The sequence below is a fragment of the Beta vulgaris genome, chromosome 1, assembly GCF_026745355.1.
Source record: "Beta vulgaris subsp. vulgaris cultivar EL10 chromosome 1, EL10.2, whole genome shotgun sequence".
Taxonomy (NCBI): domain Eukaryota; kingdom Viridiplantae; phylum Streptophyta; class Magnoliopsida; order Caryophyllales; family Amaranthaceae; genus Beta; species Beta vulgaris.
This window is the reverse complement of record NC_079202.1, coordinates 26,637,338-26,658,844: the sequence shown is the minus strand read 5'-3', so window position 1 is coordinate 26,658,844 and position 21,507 is coordinate 26,637,338. Positions and strand designations below refer to the sequence as shown.

Below are 21,507 nucleotides of genomic sequence, written 5' to 3'. Positions count from 1 at the left end.
AATCAACCTAGAATCGACTCGAATTATGATGATTGATGACCCGCCAGAACCCAAGATTGTTAGACATGAAAATAATTCGTACCAAAATAATGACCCAAAATGGACATGGAATTAGTTAGAATTGAAGACAACTTGTAATTCGTGTGTCCCAAAACAATTCTATACTACCCAATATGAATTTAAACATGACCAGTAGTAAGTATCAATCTCAACTATAAATAATGGAATATTGAGTTTATATATATATTTTATAGAAATTCAAATATCAACATAAAATTTTCATGGCAATATCAACAATAAGAATAAACAAACACGATCTTGAACTGAACCTGACCCAAAGACTACCCAAACCATAACCCATAATATTCAATATTGACAAGACTAACTTCATCTGACCCCGATATTGTCCCGAGCCATCCAACCGAAACCGTCCGGACCCGAAATATCATGGACCCTAAGCGTACCTGAACACGAATGCACTCGAACGGCCCTGAAAGCAACCCAAAGATAAAGTTGACCAAAATGACACGACTTGAAATGAGTCGACCCGTATTCGACGCGAACGACCCGTTTGGACCTCTAAGTGGAGGTATCATGACTCATAAGTCTGCGTAATTAGTGGGGCCTCAAAAATGTGTGATCCAAGCAAAAGTCACCGCACAAGGGGCTCCCCTAGTCCCCTACGGAAACTGGAATCATGATTTCTTCGATGAGTTTTTAAATCATAAGTTATTGCCAGTTCATAATCTTTCTTCTGTTCTATCTTTGTACTACTCTGGCTGGATTATCAGCAACTGGATCCATATTGTGCGTGTTCGTTCTAATGTCTTCTTGTTATCTCTACTCTGGTTCTGCCGTTCTGGTACAAACAGTGCTGCCAAATTTGTTCTATGGTTGACTCATTTTTAGTTGCTTTTCAATCTCAGTTAGTGATTGTGATTTCCTTTTCTAGAAAGAGAGACAGAAATACCAAAAAGACTACATGGAGGCGGTAAAGAAGCTTGAGGAGCAATGGGCAATTAATCAGCGAAAGCAAAGTAATGAAGCTAGTACATCTGGTGCTAAACATGATTCGTCAGATATATTATCTACACGAGAGGTAACCATTCTTCAATGTATCCATCAGTTTATACTGTTTTGTTCATTCTCCTTTTCGCTTCCGTGGCCCACTTTTTTTTTTACCAAATTAGTAGGTTGCAGCAATGACCTGGTTCTAATGTTCTCATGTGTTTTCTTTTTCTTGAGCTTTAGTTTTTCCTTGTAGTTATACATCTGCCTTGAACTATTCCTACGTAGCCAATGTGATCTTTGAGCTCTGGTTGGATGCCAGGATTATATATATCCTGAATATTTGCGAAACACAAACAAGATTTTGGATGTTTCCTGGTTTTCATGTTGGTTGGTAAATTACCCAGAAGTTGGCTAAGCCTCTACTTTATAGTCATTCTTCCAATGGACATTTTAGTTTCTTGCTGGTACTGTATGAGTCAGGAGTTAAGTATCTAAGCTAGTGTGACTACTGACAAATGCAAGCAAACTTTGTATTTTGACTATTTTATTGTGCCAATCAAAAGAGCATTTGCCTGTTCCTACTACTGGGAACATGTAACAAAGTTGCTTTTTTGGTTTTTTCCTTTTCTTTTTGGGAAAGCTAGTTACTTCCTCCATATCATAGTAACTTCTCACTTTCCTTTTTGCATGTCCCAAAAGAATTTGTATCATCTCTCTTTGTAAGCTAAGGTTACTTTCTCTCTTCATGACCACTAGTTTCTCTTTCAGTTTTTATACATGCTTTCTTTTGCTACTTATTTTCTCCCTCTAGAAGAGTATTTTTTATTCTACTTCAAATTTTCTTTCCTAATCCCAGTGGTACTTAAAAGTGAGAAGTCATGTATGGGATGGAAGGAGTTATATCAAACTAACATTGCATATTTCTGTAACATCCAGGTAAAAGGGAACTATAAAGGAAGCATTATTTTGACAATTAATAGATTTTGTACATGCTATAATATAATATGAGGGACTTACTGATTTTGCTAGAAAGGAGCTTGTTCTCAACTATCCTCACTGAATGTGGCGTTATTTTTAGTTTGTATTTTCCTTGCTATTCAAATCACTTATCCTATAGAGGTGTTTCATCATTCTTTTCTCTATGTTCCATGACCTTTAGAACATTTTTTTTTTCATTTACTGCACTGAGGTGCATATTTGTTTCTGTAAGCTTTGCTTATGAAATTGAGGAGTAGCAATATAAATGTGTCTATTAAATACTTTTTCTAATCAATGTATGCTCTTGAAGCATAATGCTATAATTACTTTTAAAACTGATTTAATGTGTGTCAGGTCTCTGCTGCTGAAGAAGTTGCTGAGGTGAGAAGGTTGCTTAGAGTGAAACACTTCTGAGGAAGGCTGCTGAGGAGGAGGCAGCCAATCTTAGAACTCAGCAGGTGCAGTCAAAGAGGCTAGAAGTATGCTGCTTTAATTGAGGACTCCTCTTTAGTGCCTTGTATTTTCTTCCATTGCATATCATTGACTTTTAAAGTGACAATATCCTGCATGTTCAGGCAGCTTCAAGTTCTGAAATATTGAAGCTTCATGAAATGTTGAAGAATGAGGCCAATCAGAGAGAGAAATTGAACGTGAGATAGCAATGCTACAAGGGCAATTGTTGCAGTTAAGCTTTGAAGCTGATGAGGTATGTTGCACTTTCCAGTCATGAAATTTTCAAAAATTCTAGATTGTATGTCCATACCATTACCAGGAGTGGTAATACCCGAGTACCCGGAGACTTTTTAGTCCTTTTGTGTAGTTTTTTTTGTTCTTCAAAAATATGTAGTCAAATTGCAGCTAGTCTTTCTAATATAAAGAATCACGATGCTTAAGATATTTCATAGTTTGTCTTTTAATTTCTTTTAAACTTCATTGGAGTCTGGAAATCGTATTCGTCTGCTGAAGTTGTTGACAGAAAGCCTTGAGCTTAGTTTGTGTTTCTTCGTTAGTCCAATGTAGATCCACGAGTTCTTTTTATGTCATCTCCAGTATACTTGCTGCTATAGATTTGATTAGAAAGCCTAGAAACCATCTGTGACTCTTGGATTCCTTAGGCATAAGCTAATGACAACATCATTCCCCTTAGTCATTTCACCAATGCACCTTAAGTTCACGTTGTATATGTTATCTCCTTCGACAGCACTGATGCTAGTCTCGGTTTGAATTTTTATATTATATAAAAAGCTGAATTGTTTTTCCTTTGCCTTGCTATGAGGAACACGATTCAGTTCACCTTTTTTTTCATCCGTGCTGAATGGCACCATTCGTAAACTACTTCTGGTATTGCATGAAGTGCGAATCTTGAGGAAGAGACTGAGGCATTATCATCTGTCCTCCACAAACCATATTGTATTTTGTATCCAATTGCCTATAATCTTATGGTTTGCTAGATGCGTAGACAAGCAAAACATGGATACCGAAGCAATGCATTTCAGTGCCCTGTGCTGTCATAACTTTTATGTCAGAGATTGTTGGTCTGCAGAAGCTTTTCTAGTACTCAAATGACCTTGTCGAATATATGTGAAATCATCATATTTTAGGCAAATACTTCAATGTCGACTTCATTTAATTTGGTTTTGGCTGTTGTATAGACTAGAAGAAGACTTGACAATGGGACATCCAAAGCTCATAGTGATGTTGATACTCAAGTGTCTCAAGTGCAGCCACAAACGAATGATGCAGGAAGTGAGGATAGGGGTTCGATAGCCAAACTCTTTGAGCAAGGTAAGATGCCATTATGTGAATTTTCTTTAGTTGGTCATGTATGGCTTGTTTCACTGCGTTCTTTTTGTTTTAACAAAAATAGTCTCCTTACAGTTGGTTTGCAGAAGATATTGTCATTGCTTGAAGCGGACGATGCTGATGTACGGATTCATGCTGTGAAAGTTGTTGCAAATTTGGCTGCAGAAGGTAAACAGTAAAGACTGAAGAGTTCCATATGATAAATGACTCGTTCTGGAAAAACGATTGTCGCATCTCTATTGTTAGAAAATGTTGTTATTAGAATTCTCCATGATCCTGCAGAAGCAAACCAGGAGAAGATTGTAGAGGCGGGTGGTCTTACTTCCTTGCTAAATCTTCTTAGAAGCTCTGAGGATGAGACTATATACCGAGTTGCTGCTGGTGCTATTGCGAATCTAGCAATGAATGGTGAACTTAGTTACCTCCTTTATTCTTGCATTTGTCCATCTTCTTTTCCTAGATATGCCATTAACTAACTGCTGTTCCTTTTTCTGACACTCCAGAAACCAACCAAGAGCTCATAATGGCCCAAGGAGGTGTGGGTTTACTATCAGTAACTGCCACTAATGCAGAGGATCCTCAAACCCTTCGCATGATTGCTGGAGCAGTTGCGAATCTTTGTGGCAAATGGTAAACCATGAATCTATGAAATTTTATTCTGAAGTGCCATAATGAGCTTCATTGTGTCTTTTTTCATTGTATTTCGAAGGAGATTGAAGGTTTTAGATGTTGGAGTTGGATCTCTAGCAGCTCATTGTTAGTTACAGTTTGGCAATAATTTATCAAATTTTGATGTCATCATTAAACAGAGTATATTATATTAATATGACTAATGACACGTCCCAAATTGCAGTCTATACTCTTCTGTTGGAGACTGAACCCTTCGTTCCTCTCACTCAGTGTGATAATTGATGCTCCAATTTGTGTGAGGGTAGCTAAGCGCACCTTAAATTTTGATGTAATTGGGATGATGATTTGCGTGTGGCACTTGTATTTTCTCCTAATGATCTTTTTTAAAGGTTTTTCCGTTCATATATTTGACTTGATTGTATTATAGGTGTTAATGTTTGCAGTCAAGGTGTCCTTGTGTAATATCAGTTTCATTAAATCCTTCAACAACAAAAATCAGTTGAGAAAAATTAATTTTTTTACTCGTAATATTTTTTAAAATCTTAATATTTCAAATTATGCAATTTTGTATGATTTGTTTGCTAGTACCGAATCTTTGTAGATCGTGTAATGTTGTCATGAACTTGGCTTACAAACCACTACTCTGTCCTAAAATGATCCCCAGTTCCATTTAGTTTGTCCGTTAAAGATTGCTCCATTTTCTATTAAGGTGACATGGCCTCAGTCTCTCTTTACTTTTTCCTACCCCACATGCAAAAGGATAAAAACGTACCAGTTCAATACAATTCAACAGTTAAAGGGCAACGGTGCAAACAAAAGGGATGGAAGCGAATTTTTTCTTTTCTTTTTTTCGTTGTTTTCATTTGGTGTAAATAGAAAATTGGTTGAATATTACTGACCATCTTTTTATCAGATAAATTGCAGGCCAAGCTCAGAGGTGAAGGTGGTATTAAGGCTTTGATGGGGATGGTCAGATTTGGACATCCTGATGTCCTTGCTCAAGTTGCTCGGGGCATTGAAACTTTGCAAAATGTGAATCCAGGGCATCAACTCAGGGTAACTGTAATTTATTTATTGAACTGATACCGGTCGTTGCTTCTTGTTAACTATTTATGATTGGTGATCAATAAATGCATAAGTCATGCTTCTCCCTTTCTCTCTCTCTTTCTCATTCTTGATGTGTAAACTATGGATCAATCTGAAAAAATACCAAATTATTTGGATTTGGGTGGGCATGTGGTATTAACTACATAGCGTTTCTAGTGGGTTGAACAATGGGATTCTGAATTCTGCTGCATTCATTTTTATCGGATACCAACACAATGACCCAATCCGTAATCTCCTATGAATACAATAGCCTACTTTATCGTTTTTTACTGATACAATAAATTTGAGAATAACTCTATTCTGCTGCAAGATATTACTATATTTTATACTCTGCTTACCTTTTCTTTTTGGATTCGGATTCAGTGTTTTACTTTCTTCAACATGCGTAATTTGTATCTTGACTTAGAAGCTTTCGGTATTCTCAGATTTGTTTAGACATTGGTGGTTGGAATTTAGACTTGAGATATTTACCTATTTGGTATCTATAAATACTTGCTGCAGTTTGATATTTCCTTCTGTACCTAAGGAATTGTCCTTCGAATTGCAGGGTATAGAACTGGAAAATCTCTGCTGATTGAGGATGGTGCACTCCTTGGATTGTACAGAATGCCAACAATGAAGCATCTTCAATTAGGCGGCACATTGAATTGGCGCTCTGCCACCTTGCTCAACATGGTATGCTTTCTATACCTCAAGTCTCTCGTCTGTGCTATCTAGTCAAGCACCTTGCTTACATACAATTCTAATTTCCATTATTCAGAGGCAAATGCAAAGGACATGATTAGTGGGGGTGCCCTGTGGGAACTGGTTCGTATATCACGTGATTGTTCTCGTGAGGATATTAGGAGTCTTGCACGCCGCACACTTGGTTCTAGTCCCACTTTCTTAGCTGAGCTGAAGCGGCTGCATGTGGACTGCTAATATCTGCCTCGTAAATATATTCAATATGGACAACAGAAGCTTAGGAGTGTATAGTGGATTTAGGTAGGAGTATTGCCTTTTCTTACCATTTTATTCTTCCTTAATTATTTTGGCTTGTTGATTTATCCTTATTACTCGAGCAATCGACTTTTCCTTATTTAGGAAAAAACATTAGATAGATAGGATTATATAACGCCAGTATCATAGTGATCTGGGGCAACTTGATTTTTTGTAAAGAACGAGCGTGGCTATGGGTTTGCAGTGCGTGATTTAGCCAAAATCATTCATAGGTAGTTTTTTGGAAAAACTTGAGCTGAGGAGCTGGTGTTTAGTGTGGCCTTTCAGGCTTCAAAGTTGTAACTGATGTGCTGTATAAAATGATGAGGAATTGCTGTTATGATTAGTCTGGCATTGTCAAGTTGGAAAATATACTAAAAATTTTCTGACATTCTTGTTCAAAGGACAACTTTCAATTCACGCCTGTCATGCCATATGGTTTTTGTTTAAATTTGACTTCACTGTTCCTTCAAAACAACAAAAATAAATAAGACTACACTGCAGGAAGCCAGAGCCCCGCTTGATTACCTCTCGTGTTGGTTTTAGTTTGAGGGGGATCAAAAGCAGGAAATGACCATATACTTCTTTCTGGAAATCAACTGTGATCATGAAGTATCGTTTTTACTACTTGCTCCATTTTTTAATGGTTGTGACACTTTTTTTTTTTTTACATTTTCGAATACGCAATGTTGATTATTAAGATATTTGATTATTTATTAGTAATATAGACATAAAAAATGGTTCTTTTAGAAGACATGTTAACAGTGATTGTGATAACATATGTTATGGGTAACAAAACTTGATCAAAGTGAAGTTTGTAAAAAGTAAAAATAATAGTTTATCTAAGACATTTTTTTTAGAAGTTTTAGCGACTTTTTATTTAAGTTTGTAGATACCGTCAAATTAAAAGTTTATAGATAATGCAACTCTTAAAATACGGGTGGAATTTTATTTTAGAAAATACAAAGCTTTTTTGAAAATAATTGTCTTTTATTCTGTGAACAATATTTTTTCATATGCTTAGCTCAAATCATTGTTCTTTTATCCCCTTTACTTAGGAACAAGTTACAAATCATTACTAACTTGACAAATTATATGAAAAGCTACAACTTTTGAAACTCACAAAAAACGCCCAAGATCACATGTTGGTACTAGGTGACCTATGTTAAGTCCTATCCATTGTGCACATGTGAACTATCTTGCACGAAAGATAAATCACCTTAGAAGTACCAATCGATTTTGAACGAGACTTTCTTTTAAGTTTACAAGTACTTCGAAATCTCCTCTTCATTTATAAGTATTGTAGGCTCATTTCTACATCTTTTTAGAAGTTCTTACAATGTTCTTTTAGTTCAGCAAGAAATTGAGAAACGGTACAATCCTCCTCTCAGATTCTGATTTGATCCTCCAAAACCACATACTACCTCTCTATTGAGAATAACTACTCATTTAGTACTATTCATATGGTTAACATTACAAAACTTTGACCATGTTTTTATAAGTAATACATATAACATATGAGAAATCAAAACATGTGGAATTTGTAAAATTCGTGTTGACGTGAATAAAGATCGTGATAGTTAAAATTGTACATTGAAAAACGTGTAAAAAGAAGATGAGTGTTATTCATGAAACGGAGGAAGTAGTATCAGAAAAATGAAAGATATTATCTATCCGCTTTCTATTTCTATATCATCTCTATCTTGTGTCGCAACCATGTATGACAAAGATTCAGATCCAATATGTATTTGGAGACACGTAGGGCCTGTTCTCCCCAGCTTATTTTCAGTTCAGTTCAGTTCAGTTCAGTTCAATTCAGTTCAGTTCAGTTCAGTTCAATTCAGTTCAGATCAGTTCAGTTCAGATCAGTTCAGTTCAGTTCAGACCAGTTCAGTTCAGTTCAGCTCTTGACAATACTTTTACTCTCACATATCACTATTCATTTCAGTTCAGTTCAGTTCAATTCAGTTCAATTCAGTTCAGATCAGTTCAGTTCAGATCAGTTCAGTTCAATTCAGTTCAAATCAGTTCAGTTCAGTTCAATTCAGTTCAGTTCAGTTCAGCCGTTTTATGCCGAAGAGAACAGGCCCGTAGAATTTGCTTAAGGTGGAGTTGTTCTTGTGTCAAAATGATAATTTTTTTTGAGGGGTGTCAAAATGTTAATTAATTAGACGATAAATAATAAAAGTTAGGAAAAAATAGGTAAAAAGTTAATCCTCTAAATATCTATACAAAAATCTTGTAATACTATCAAATCATTGATGAGAATAAAGAATAGAAATTTAATAGAAATGTTATATGATTTGACAAGAAAAAAACTAATATGAACCTGGTGCACACTAACTTAATGTACACCTTATCAATCTCACGTGAGTTTTAATAATTACAACTTTTCGTTTTTGCCGCGTTCAGTCTTCCGCTCTTTTCTCTCTCCTAATAACTTCTCTTTTCTCTGATAACTTCACTCTCCTGATAGTGTATTTTTAAAATAATATAGTGTATTTTGAAATAATATAGTGTATTTTAAAATAATATTGTGTTTAAAATCATAGTGTTTTGCTGAGTTTTTTTGGCATGATAGTGTTGCATATTATAGTGTATATTGACATAATATACACTAGGGGAAAAACAGAAAGGGCTGCGCAGGAAGGGCTGCGCTTTTTTTAAAAAGCGCAGCCCTACTAAGCAGAAGGGCTCTGCTTTTTAAAAAAGCGCAGCCCTACTAAGTGAAGGGCTGCGCTTTTTAAAAAAAGCACAACCCTTCCTGAAAAAATTTGAAATTTCGAAATCGCGAGCTTTGAAATATTGAGCGGGGATTCAGATATATTATCCCTCATTCTCTCTCCTCTCTCACGTCCCTCATTATTCCTTTCCTCCTTCTCTCTCATCCTCTCTTCTCTCTCATCCTCTCTTCTCTCTCAAAAACTCCCATAAACATTTGCGACAAAAACCTTGAAATGATTTGCACTAAACATGCCGACGGAGTCCGATTGCCTATTGTGATACCTTTTCGGAAGCGGAACGGGCCAACGAGTCAAACCCACAGCTACGCCATAACGTTTAGGCTTTTTAAGCCATCCGAGTTCGTTTAAGCCTCTAAATAGGCATTTTAAGTTTTTCCGAAATTTTTTTTCCCCTTAAATTATGTATTAGGGTTTTGTTTTATGTATTTAAACATTATTAGGTTAATGTTTGGAGGTAGTTCTTGTATTTTCAGATCTATAATGTTCTTGTATACTTCTCTTTGTTATTTTGATTAATGTTCTTGTATACTTCTCTTTGTTTGATTAATGTTCTTGTATACTTCTCTTTGTTTTGATTAATGTTCTTGTATTTCATCTTTGTTTTGATTAATGTTCTTGTATTTTCAGATCTATAATTTCTTGTATTAGTTTTTGTTTCGTTTTTTTCATTTCGTTTCATTCTTTTTTTTTGTTTTGGGTTTAGTATTTTCATATTCGTTCCGTTCTCTTCTCTTCTGTTTAATTTCAGAAATTTTTTTTTTTTTTTTTTTTTGTAGGAAGGGGTGCGCTAGTTAGGAAAAAGCGCAGCCCTTCTAGCTCAGAAGGGCTGTGCTTTTTCCTAACTAGCGCAACCCTTCTAGCTTAAGGGCTGCGCTTTTCTAGCGCAGCCCTACTTAAAAAGTGAAGGGCTGTACTGAAAGGGCTGCTGTCAAAAAGCGCAGCCCTACAGGCCTTTTTCAGCGCAGCCCTTCTGAATTTTTCCACTAGTGATAGTGTATTTTGAAATGATATAGTGTATTTTGACATGATAGTGTTTTGCTTGTTGTTTTGACATGACAGTGTTGCATGATAGTGTGTTTTGACATAATATAGTGTATTTTGAAATGTTATAGTGTAGTTTATTTGTATCTTATAGAAAATTATCATAATCGATCGTTATAGTGTTTGACATGACATAGTGTATTTTAAAATGATATAGTGTATGTTTGTTCTGAACATCTGTTTTTCTTAAAATTTTAGGGCGAGAAAATCTTATTGAAAAGAGAGAAAATCGCGCGGATTTTGGAAAGCGATAGTGACTAGTTTGTAGTGAGGCACGTGTCTAGGCCTGGTCCACACTATTTTTAATATGAACCGGGTCCACACAAGACGGATTGATTTGACAAAACATGTCCAGTTAAATTTCTGCTAAATGATTATAACTATAAATAGCTAACAAGGTATTTTCTCCATTTTTTTTCAGTTCTACCATTTTTTCTTTGCATGTTTACCAACACAAAATTTTGAACCATAATATTTTTAATTAAGTATAAGTAAAAATTATAAAAAGTTGAATTTTGAAAATAAATATTGAGAAGAATCCAACAAGATCTCATATGATCATATTTTTCCTTGTATCTGTATTATATAAGTGAAGGGGGAGGTATGGTGTACCCCTAGTGAATGACTATATTATCCTTATTTTTTTTAATTATATCAATTTTGTTTAAAGTTTGAAAATAATAATGGGTAATCAATCAGTCAAAATATTTGTCATTTTTAAAAACTACAATTAGAATAACTTAAAATTTATGTTCTAAAAAAGGAAAGACAAAAGTTTAAAAAAAACAAAAATAAATTCATTTAAGAATATCAAAATCTTCCATCAAAAGGAAAAATTGCCAAAAAAAAAAATATCAGCAATATACTTCCACAACATTATAGTCATGTAAAAAAATGATTATTTTAATGGTTTATGTAATTTCAATTTGTGTAAGTCAATTACATAGAGGATAATAAGGTCAGATCAAGAACTTATCTGAATTTAACCGAACTTATTTTTGCTGAAAATAACTTCTAATAAGTTGAACAAAACATAACTTTTATTGAAAAAACTGTCAACTTAAACCATGTATTGCGTGCATGTTAAACTAGCTATTCGACATTACGAAATATCACAATAAAAAAATTATCGTTGCACGCGTTGTGTACTTAGAAAGCTATAGCTAGTATATAATTTATTTATTTTTTGAAAGAAAGCTAGTATATAAATAATACAACATAGTCAAAATAGAATTGTAAATGGTGTAAAAAGTTAAAATTATAGAATTAAAAATACAAAGAAAGTAATATGTTGGATTATTGTGAAGTCTTGTGAGCTGACTCACCATAAATCCAATGTACTATGACCAACTTCAATGGGATCACAGGATGAAGTCTAATGAGCCCTAAGATATTATCATAAAGTTGTATATCGTATATATATTGGAGCTAGCTCAATCCTATCACTAGTGGAAAAAAGCAGTAGGGCTGCGCTTTTAGAGGGCAGCCCTTTCCATCGCAGCCCTTCATTATTCAAGTAGGGCTGCGCTAGAAAAGCGCAGCCCTTCAAGACGAAGGGCTGCGCTTTTTTCAAAAAGGCGCAGCCCTTCATGATAGGAAGGGCTGCGCCTTTTTGAAAAAAGGCGCAGCCCTTCATGATAGGAAGGGCTGCGCCTTTTTGAAAAAAGCGCAGCCCTTCTTAATAGAAGGGCTGCGCCTCCTTCACAAGCGCAGCCCTTCTTGCTTTAGAAGGGCAGCCCTTCTACCCTTCTTACTTGAAGGGCTGCGCTATTTTAAACTAGCGCAGCCCTTCACTATAATCTTTTTTTTTTTTATTTTGCTTGCACACAGCCTGCACATACCAGCAGCACAGCCTGCACCCACACACCAGCCCCACCCCCACCCATAACCTCTCTTGGACAAGAAAAAAATGCAAATTGCAATACGATAATATATGACAAGTGGAGAAAGGTAATAATTAACTTCAAATATATTAAAAATGTAAAAAGTGTACATATATAGGTGATAGAAACTAGCTAGTACATTATTGTTGGAGCGAAAATCTCATCCTATGCAATCATCGCGTAATGTAGGACGCCAACTTATCCCGAACTTCGTCAATTTCTTCTTTGGTGAAGTTCCTCAAACGTGGTTTGGAACTAGCATAAACCTTGCAAAATAACCAAGGAATAAACATATACAAAAAGTCAATCATTTTACCGTAGTTAGTACTTCTAAAAATGACATATATCTTCCCGAAATGGAATCAAAATCAAATGCAAGCCTAAAAGTCTACACACTAGTTATAATATATCTCATATAATCATGTTCAAAGAGAATTTGAGGTTAAATCACTTCATAACTACATTTTGGGAGCGAAAAGGCCAAATTAGGCCAAAATAGGCCGGAAATGGCCTTTTTCGTTCCCGAAATGAAACAAACAAGAAATTAAAGCCTAAAAGTCTACACACTAGTTATAATATATCTCATATAATCATGTTCAAAGAAATTTGGGGTTAAATCACTTCATAAATACATTTTGGGAGCGAAAATGCCAAAATAGGCCAAAATAGGCCGGAAATGGCCTTTTCGTTCCCGAAATGCAACCAACAAGAAATTAAAGCCTAAGAATCGATATACTAGTTATAATATGCCTCATATAATCATGTTCAAAGAGAATTTGAGGTTAAATCATTTCATAAATACATTTGGGAGCGAAAAGCCAAAATAGGCCAAAATGGCCGGAAATGGCCTTTTCGTTCCCAAATGCAACCAACAAGAAATTAAGCCTAAGAATCTATATACTAGTTATAATATGCCTCATATAATCATGTTCAAAGAGAATTTGAGGTTAAATCACTTCATAAATACATTTTGGGAGCGAAAAGCCAAAATAGGCCAAATAGGCCGGAAATGGCCTTTTCGTTCCCGAAATGCAACCAACAAGAAATTAAAGCCTAAGAATCTACATACTAGTTATAATATGTCTCATATAATCATGTTCAAAGAGAATTTGAGGTTAAATCACTTCATAACTACATTTTGGGAGCGAAAAGGCCAAAATAGGCCAAAATAGGCCGGAATGGCCTTTTCGTTCCCGAAATGCAACCAACAACAAATTAAAGCCTAAGAATCTACATACTAGTTATAATATGCCTCATATAATCATGTTCAAAGAGAATTTGAGGTTAAATCACTTCATAACTACATTTTGGGAGCGAAAAGGCCAAAATAGCCCAAAATAGGCCGGAAATTGGCCTTTTCGTTCCCGAAATGCAACCAACAACAAATTAAAGCCTAAGAATCTACATACTAGTTATAATATGCCTCATATAATCATGTTCAAAGAGAATTTGAGGTTAAAACATCATAACTACATTTTGGGAGCGAAAAGGCTAAAATAGGAAGCCGGAAATACAAAAACAATCTAATAACCTAAAAGTTACATACCTTTCGAAGATCAACAACATCTTTGCAATAGTTGACGATATCGAGCATGAACCTCATGACGTAATACCCACACGCAAGTCCACCTTCTTTCGGACACTAAAATTCACCAAAGATGCAATAAATGACATGTTATATGTGTATTATGTGTTTGTATAAAAGGATGCAAAAAATATTACATGTTACCTCGACTAAATACCAAACAGGAGCTTTTCCTTGTCGAAGTCCAGATGAAGTAATCTTCTTCATCACACTACATCAATACACATTATTATAAGATTAGATGTACATTATATTTAATAAGCTAATAAGTGTGCATATATAGTTTCAATTAGGCTACCATTTAACAATGATTTGACTAGTAAGGACCGTTATTCTTTACGCAAAGAATCAAAGTGGTAGACTTCGTTACTTGACACACATATTGCAATGAGTGTCCAATGGTTCCTACAACAATAAAATAATTATTGTTATCGTAGAACAACTAATAGGTCAATTTAATTAATTAAAAAGTCAGTTTACGAAGCATACATCAATGTAAGGAAGAAGAACGATCTTATATCCAAGACGAGAACATGCGTTCAAAGAATCCTTGAGATATACTTTAACCTCTTTTTCGTTTTGTACGCAACTGTCATCTCGTACAAAGCTTGGACATAACCAACCAAAGATTGGCTGACTAGATCGCCTCACATCATTGTATGGTGGTAGTGCTTCCTAGATTTTGCATTCGCGCTATTTTGCTCACGAATTGCCTGAAACGCACAAATATAAACAAAGGTTAGATATGGTGTTATATAATATTGGATCTGAAGTAATAAATCTTAGCTAGTAAAAAATTCTTACAACAACTTCTGGGGTAGTTGTTTTTTGTGCAACAAATGCATGCCACTGCTCAGCTGTGATATGCCTCCATATCTGATATGGAAGCTTGGAGGGATCCTCGAATGATGTGTCACGTGAAGCCTCAGAAGAAGGTGTTGCTTCCCCGTCGTAGATTTTCTTCTTCTTTGTTCCCCCGACTTTTCTCCGCTTCGTGATCCACCCCGACACTAGCTTGGCCTTGAAGTCTCGGAACCTTTGGGCAACTGCGGATAGAAACAGATTCTTCTTCGCTTCATCGTTTGGAATATGGAATTGATTCTACAAAGAACGCATATCACAAATTACTCAATATTAATAGTATATTTAACCAAAGTGTTAAAATTCTAAATAAGTATACGCGAATCTTACCATAGTATCTTCCCAAATCATCTTCTTCAAAGACTCGGGGACCTCTTTCCATGAGTGGAGAATGGAGAGCTTATGCAGCAAATCCCAATTGCATGGCATACTTTGACGCCATTTTCCACAAGGTTGCCCCAAGTGATCGTACTCCAAAGTCATTAGGGTGGGTTTCCCTAGTGACTTTGTAGGTCCCCTTCCTTTCCTCTTTTTCGTCTGCAAGTTCTTACTTGCAATTGACGTTTGTTTACCTTTTTCTTCACGGCGAGCCATAACCATTTGCCGTTGTTCCTTTTTGTGATCGAAACACTCATCCTCGGTAGTGTGTTCCGCACTCGTATCCGTATGCACATCCTCCATGTCCCTGAAATGGTAAAAAAACATACGAATTAATTAAAAAAATTTGGCAAAAAAAAATGTAACATAGGGTAGGTGGGCGGTGGGGGGGGGGGGTTGGGGGGGTCTGCAGGGGGGGAAGGGGGGGCAGGGGGGTTGGGGGGGTCTGCAGGGGGGAAGGGGGGGCAGGGGGTGTGGGGTCTGCAGGGGGAAGGGGGGCAGGGGGGTGTGGGGGGTCTGCAGGGGGGGGGGTTGGGGGGTCTGCAGGGGGGAAGGGGGGCAGGGGGGTGTGGGGTCTGCAGGGGGGAAAGGGGCAGGGGGGTGTGGGTCTGCAGGGGGGGAAGGGGGGGCAGGGGGGTTGGGGGGTCTGCAGGGGGGAAAGGGGGGCAGGGGGGTGTGGGGTCTGCAGGGGGGAAGGGGGCAGGGGGGTGTGGGGGGTCTGCAGGGGGGAGGGGGGAGGGGGTCTGCAGGGGGGAAAGGGGGCAGGGGGGTTGGGGGGTCTGCAGGGGGAAGGGGGGGGGGGGGGGGCGGAGGGGGTGGTGGGGTGCAGGAAGGGGGGCAGGGGGGGTTGGGGGGTCTGCAGGGGGGGAAGGGGGGGCAGGGGGGTGTGGGGGTCTAGGGGGGAAGGGGGGGGGCGGGGTTGGGGGGTCTGCAGGGGGGAAGAGGGGGGGCGGGGGGGGGGGTTGGGGGGTCTGCAGGGGGGGGAAGGGGGGGAGGGGGGTGTGGGGGGTCTGCAGGGGGGAAGGGGGGCAGGGGGGTGTGTGGGGGGGAAGTGGGGGGCAGCGGTGGGGGAGGGGGGTGTGCAGCAGGGTGGGGGAAGGGGGGGCAGCATGGTGGGGGAGGAGGGTGGGCAAGGGGGGTGGGGGTGGGCATGGGGGGGTGGGGGCGGGGCATGGGTAGCGAAAAGGCCAAAATAGGCCGAAATAGGCCGGAAATGGCCTTTTCGTTCCCGAAATGCAACCAACAAGAAATTAAGCCAAAAATCTACATACTAGTTACATTATACATCATATATCATGTTCAAAAAGAATTTGAGGTTAAATCACTTCATAAGTACATTTTGGGAGCGAAAAGGCCAAAATAGGCCAAAATAGGCCGGAAATGGCCTTTTCGTTCCCAAAATGCAACCAACAAGAAATTAAAGCCTAAAAATCTACATACTAGTTACATTATACATCATATATCATGTTCAAAAAGAATTTGAGGTTAAATCACTTCATAAGTACATTTTGGGAGCGAAAAGGCCAAAATAGGCCAAAATAGGCCGGAAATGGCCTTTTCGTTCCCAAAATGCAACCAACAAGAAATTAAAGCCTAAAAATCTACATACTAGTTACATTATACATCATATATCATGTTCAAAAAGAATTTGAGGTTAAATCACTTCATAAGTACATTTTGGGAGCGAAAAGGCCAAAATAGGCCAAAATAGGCCGGAAATGGCCTTTTCGTTCCCAAAATGCAACCAACAAGAAATTAAAGCCTAAAAATCTACATACTAGTTACATTATACATCATATGATCATGTTCAAAAAGAATTTGAGGTTAAATCACTTCATAAGTACATTTTGGAGCGAAAAGGCCAAAATAGGCCGAAATAGGCCGGAAATGGCCTTTTCTTCCCAAAATCCAACCAACAAGAAATTAAAGCCAAAATCTACATACTAGTTACATTATATATCATATGATCATGTTCAAAAAGAATTTGAGGTTAAATCACTTCATAAGTACATTTTGGAGCGAAAAGGCCAAAATAGGCCAAAATAGGCCGGAAATGGTCTTTTCTTCCCAAATGCAACCAACAAGAAATTGAAACCTAAAAATTGGAGAAATTACACACACCTGAGTTTATGTCTCATGATTCATTGAGCTTCCGCTTTTCTTAGGATCCTCAAGTACATGTATCCCTTCCGTGTGATCTACACGCATATAATTCTCCGACATATTACATCATCTTCCACACGAATTTCAGGATAGGTAAAGGGGGAGGTCCTCAAATGCATCATATTCTTCCTCATTATCAACATCACCAATACCGAGGATACTCCTTTACCAGGTACAACAATTGACCACTTATGATCAGCAGGATCAGTTACAAAAAAAACTTGCTTCACTTGTGATGCAATTACAAATGGCTCCTCAGTTTCACGTAAACGACTAAGGTCAACAAGGGTGAAACCGCAAGGATCATCGTTTCTTACACAACGGCGATTATTGTCAACCCACGTGCAACACAAGAGGCAAATATTAAATGTACAGTAGTCCAGCTCCAGATTTCTTGTATTCGCCCATAGTAGTTGCTTTCAGCATGTACAGGCGACTTATCTTTCGAGCTTGCATATTGTGTAGACGACGCCACAAGTGAAACACCACTATTTTGTTTGTGATCTTGACTTGAGATCTTGACGTTCAGTCCAAAAGTATACCCATTAATATCATAACCCTCATAAGAGCGTACAGCTTCACGAGGTACAAATGCTAACCACTTGACTGTTTCAGGAACACTTTCATCCAAATCATTGAGTACTCGTTTATGAAACCAATCAATGAAAGTCTTGTTATGCATTTGCGTCAATGCCCTCACTCCAAAAGATCAAATCAAAAGAACTTGCAGGTTATGGTATGAATTTTCCACTCCTGATGAATATATATGTTCGTCGGTAAAGGATAAAATGAAGAGGAACGGGGAAATGGCTACGGATATCATATTTTTCAACGCCGTCAGCCTGCATGCAAGCATGTCAACAGATTGGGTAGATTTATGTGATGGGTTTCCTCTTCTTTTTGGGGAAGACATGTTTCCAGATATGAAGAAGAAGAAAAGGAAGTCAACAGATTACTTGGTTGAAGACGAGGGAACGAGCAAAAAGAAGCGGGTCTAGTTTTAGTGTATGTTATTTAGTTATTAACATAAATGTAAGTTAATTCAACTTTACTTTAAGTTTTTATATAGTCTGTAGTGTGTACATAAATATAATTGTAGTTGGTGATCTCTGTGTGTTTTTTGAGGAATTATGATATATATCCTACTTTTTAAGAGATACTGTATTTATCCATGTTTTATGATGAATTTCGTTCGTCTAATTATAATATGTTTACATGGTATTTTTATGTAGCGTTTTCATTATCATATATGTCATTTGTGGTTAAAATTACTGTCAAAAAAAAATTACTGGCTAAAATTAAGTGCCCCATGAGAAAAGCCCCCATAAGAAATTATCCAGATTAAGTGCACAATGGGAAATGCCCCATAAGAAATTACCAAGAGTAAATGGCCCAGATTAATTTTCCCAGATCAAGTGGCCCAGATTAAATCTACTAACCTTGAAGAACGTGGAAATTCAGAAATTAACTGTCACCAGACGCATAATGACGCACAAGAGATAGTAGACTAGAGAAAGAAATAATGAACTGTCACAAAACTTCTCAATTACTGAAGAGTGACTATTGATTAGACACCAACTAATATCTTTGTTTATAAATATCAGACACCGGTAGTTACTCTATTTTTACATTTCTCTACACTAACAGCAGAGAAAGTAAGAAAAACCTCTACGAAAAAAAATTCACACACAGAAAAAAGGAGGGAGCAAATGGAAATGAACAACCTTTAGCCCACCCTATGTTCGCCGTAGAACACGTAATGAGAGAATTAATTATTCCTAGGTGTGATTGGGATACACAAGTAGCAGTCAAAAGAGCATGCAGGTTATGGAGGGAGTTTTCCCGTCCTCGTCATGAAGATGTACCTGCATGGCAAAGGTATGAAATGCAGAAGAGGGCGGAAATGGCTAATGATATCATCCGTCATGATGCTGTGAACCTACATGCAACCATGTCAATAGATTGGGCAGACTTCTGTGATGGTTTTCCTCTTCTTTTTGGGGAAGACATGTTCCCAAAATCAACGGTTGAAGATGAGGGAACGAACAATAAGATGAAAAGGAAGGCAACCGAGGAGGACGAGGGAACGAGCGCGAGCACGACCAAGAAGAATCGGGTGTGCTTCTAGTTTACGTTCTTTAGTTACAAAAATATACCTTAATTCTACTTCTTTTTCTAACTAAATTGTCTAATGCAAAAATATACTGTTCAGTTGACGTTAGTAAGTAGTCTTTAAATTTGTTTTTTTTATATATATAGTGATGACATAAATATAGTTGTAGTATGTAATTATTTGTGTTTTCAACCACTATGATATGAAGTATTTATCCTAATATGGTCATTATCATTATCATACCACTATGATATGAAGTATTTATCCTAATTTTAACTTGTTTACATGGTCATTATCATTATCAAATTTGGAAAACTGTAAAATATCAAGATCACGTGAATTTGTGAGTTTATGGTGTTCGAATCCTTATAATGCTCTAATTCCACATTATAATTTTTTTTTTGTCGACCATCATTATAATGATCTTCGCAATAAATGATTTTCTCTTCCCAACAATTGAAATACTAATTGTAGATATATTTACGTATGATTTTCTCTTCCAAACAATTGAAATACTAATTGTAGATATACTTACATTCATAAATGAAGTTGAAGTATATAGTCAATCCATAAAATGGTGTGGGTTGTTATTTAAATTTTAAATTTTATTATGGTATAATGGCCAATAAATCACTTACGATACACATGTACCACTGCTGAAGAATTGAATAATCAGTTACTTCGTACCGAGTGTAATATATTTTAAGTGAAACTAACTGATTATTCAATTCTTCAGCAGTGGATTCTCACAATGTAGGTAATGATTTCATGGGCTCGAATCTATAGACCAGCTATTTCTCGTTAAAAAATACTTCATAATACTTGATTAGTAATAAGGGCATACTAATTGGCCCAATTTGTAATTGCAATGTTGTTAATTACAATGACCAACTCACAATGTAGGTAATGATTTCATGGGCTCGAATCTATAGCCCAGCTCTTCCTCGTTAAAAATTAATAATAGTAATATGAAGAGCAACTTGGCATACTAATAAAGGGCCCATTGGCCCAATGTTGTTAATTACAATGGCCATTTACAAAAAAGTATGCACACCAACTCACAATGTACTTAATAGATCAATAAAACTACTTTCTTGCTTCGTTCTCCGTTGACATAACGTCTTCACATAGCAGCCGCTCCCGTTCCTTCGACATGTTATCCTTTATAAGGGATACAAAGGAATTTAAGTGTAAGTAAACTTATGTTACTATAAAAAATTATCTTAAGTAAGTAGTTGGATAAGAAACAAATACCACAACAACTCTCTCCACAAAACGATCCGCACAAGCTTTAATCGCAATGAGCATATGGACACCACAACTATGTCTATCCGTGTTGAAAAAATATAATTCGTTATCATGTAACCTGTATAAATAGTAACTAACAATCACAAAATATAACTTAAGATAATCATACGTGTCATTTTGGAGGTTCATGTCCAAGCTCACAGTCGGCCAAGTATGTATGCCCCCTACTCTCCAAGATGGATCCAAAGCACTAAATAACGTATCCATCGCATACCCCTACAATGATATTTCTTCCTTCAATGTTACCACATTCCTTATAAAAATAAACTACATAAAAAGGTCAATGGCACTTTACCAATTGTGTGAGGCTCAGATGATGGCAATCCGATGCCTTCTTTGGCTCCAATGAGTCCATCACCAACACTTCTTCCCTATTTGGAGAGTAAGCCGCGCACCACCAATGCTTATTCTCAAGAACCGGAACAAATACCTTAAACAATGTTAAATTAATTTCAAATTGTACTAACGTCGATTACTATACCCATCAACAAATAGTTCAACAACTTTCACTACTTACATGTACTATCCTTTTCCAAGAAGTTCCAACCATTTGCTTTGCATAAGACGATACAAGTTCTCTACATCTCTTATACCATCATGGAGTACTCGTATCTACAAGATAACACAACACACATGAGCTCCTTCCTAATAATAACATTCCTTGCATTTTAGCACTTTATTTGAATCTAACCGCAAATGTCGGGTCAATCATAAACCTCCTACTCCTCCCTGGAAAACGTTTCTCCCACACTTTCGTGTATAAAAGTGCTGCCAACCTAACATACTGCAACCACATGTAACAATAAGGATTTTAACAAGTTTAAATAAACACAAATACACTTAAAAAATACGATATAATACTTACATTATCGTCAACCCACCCCCTAGGACGTACGACAGAAGCACAACTTTGTAAAGACGCGT

General features: G+C 37.0%; 1 protein-coding gene, 1 long non-coding RNA gene and 1 pseudogene across 2 annotated transcripts; 1 reads left to right on the top strand and 2 right to left on the bottom strand.

Annotated features, from left to right (window-relative positions):
• Positions 1-823: 823 nt before the first annotated feature.
• On the top strand, positions 824-6,868 carry LOC125491718 (kinesin-like protein KIN-UA; annotated as a pseudogene).
• A 7,539-nt stretch (positions 6,869-14,407) lies between these two features.
• Positions 14,408-15,050, bottom strand: LOC125493201 (uncharacterized). Its single transcript, XM_048636295.2, has 3 exons — positions 14,952-15,050; positions 14,565-14,861; positions 14,408-14,473 (listed from the first exon to the last, which is right to left on the bottom strand). The coding sequence occupies exons 1-3, from the start codon at positions 15,048-15,050 to the stop codon at positions 14,408-14,410; spliced, it is 462 nt and encodes a 153-aa protein (XP_048492252.2).
• A 5,253-nt stretch (positions 15,051-20,303) lies between these two features.
• Positions 20,304-20,793, bottom strand: LOC125491723 (uncharacterized). The gene is made up of 3 exons (XR_007268423.2): positions 20,693-20,793; positions 20,530-20,602; positions 20,304-20,436 (listed from the first exon to the last, which is right to left on the bottom strand). It is a non-coding gene; the product is annotated as an uncharacterized LOC125491723 (long non-coding RNA).
• Between the last annotated feature and the right edge of the window lie 714 nt (positions 20,794-21,507).

What these genes read in the sequence shown, in the direction of transcription:
- LOC125493201 (XM_048636295.2), bottom strand. Translation starts at nt 15,050, where the DNA reads ATGCCATGCAATTGGGATTTGCTGCATAAGCTCTCCATTCTCCACTCA. An exon ending in TGATTTGGGAAGATACTATG is followed by an intron (nt 14,862 to 14,951) that starts GTAAGATTCGCG and finishes CGTTCTTTGTAG; the next exon opens with AATCAATTCCATATTCCAAA. An exon ending in CAACTACCCCAGAAGTTGTT is followed by an intron (nt 14,474 to 14,564) that starts GTAAGAATTTTT and finishes TGTGCGTTTCAG; the next exon opens with GCAATTCGTGAGCAAAATAG.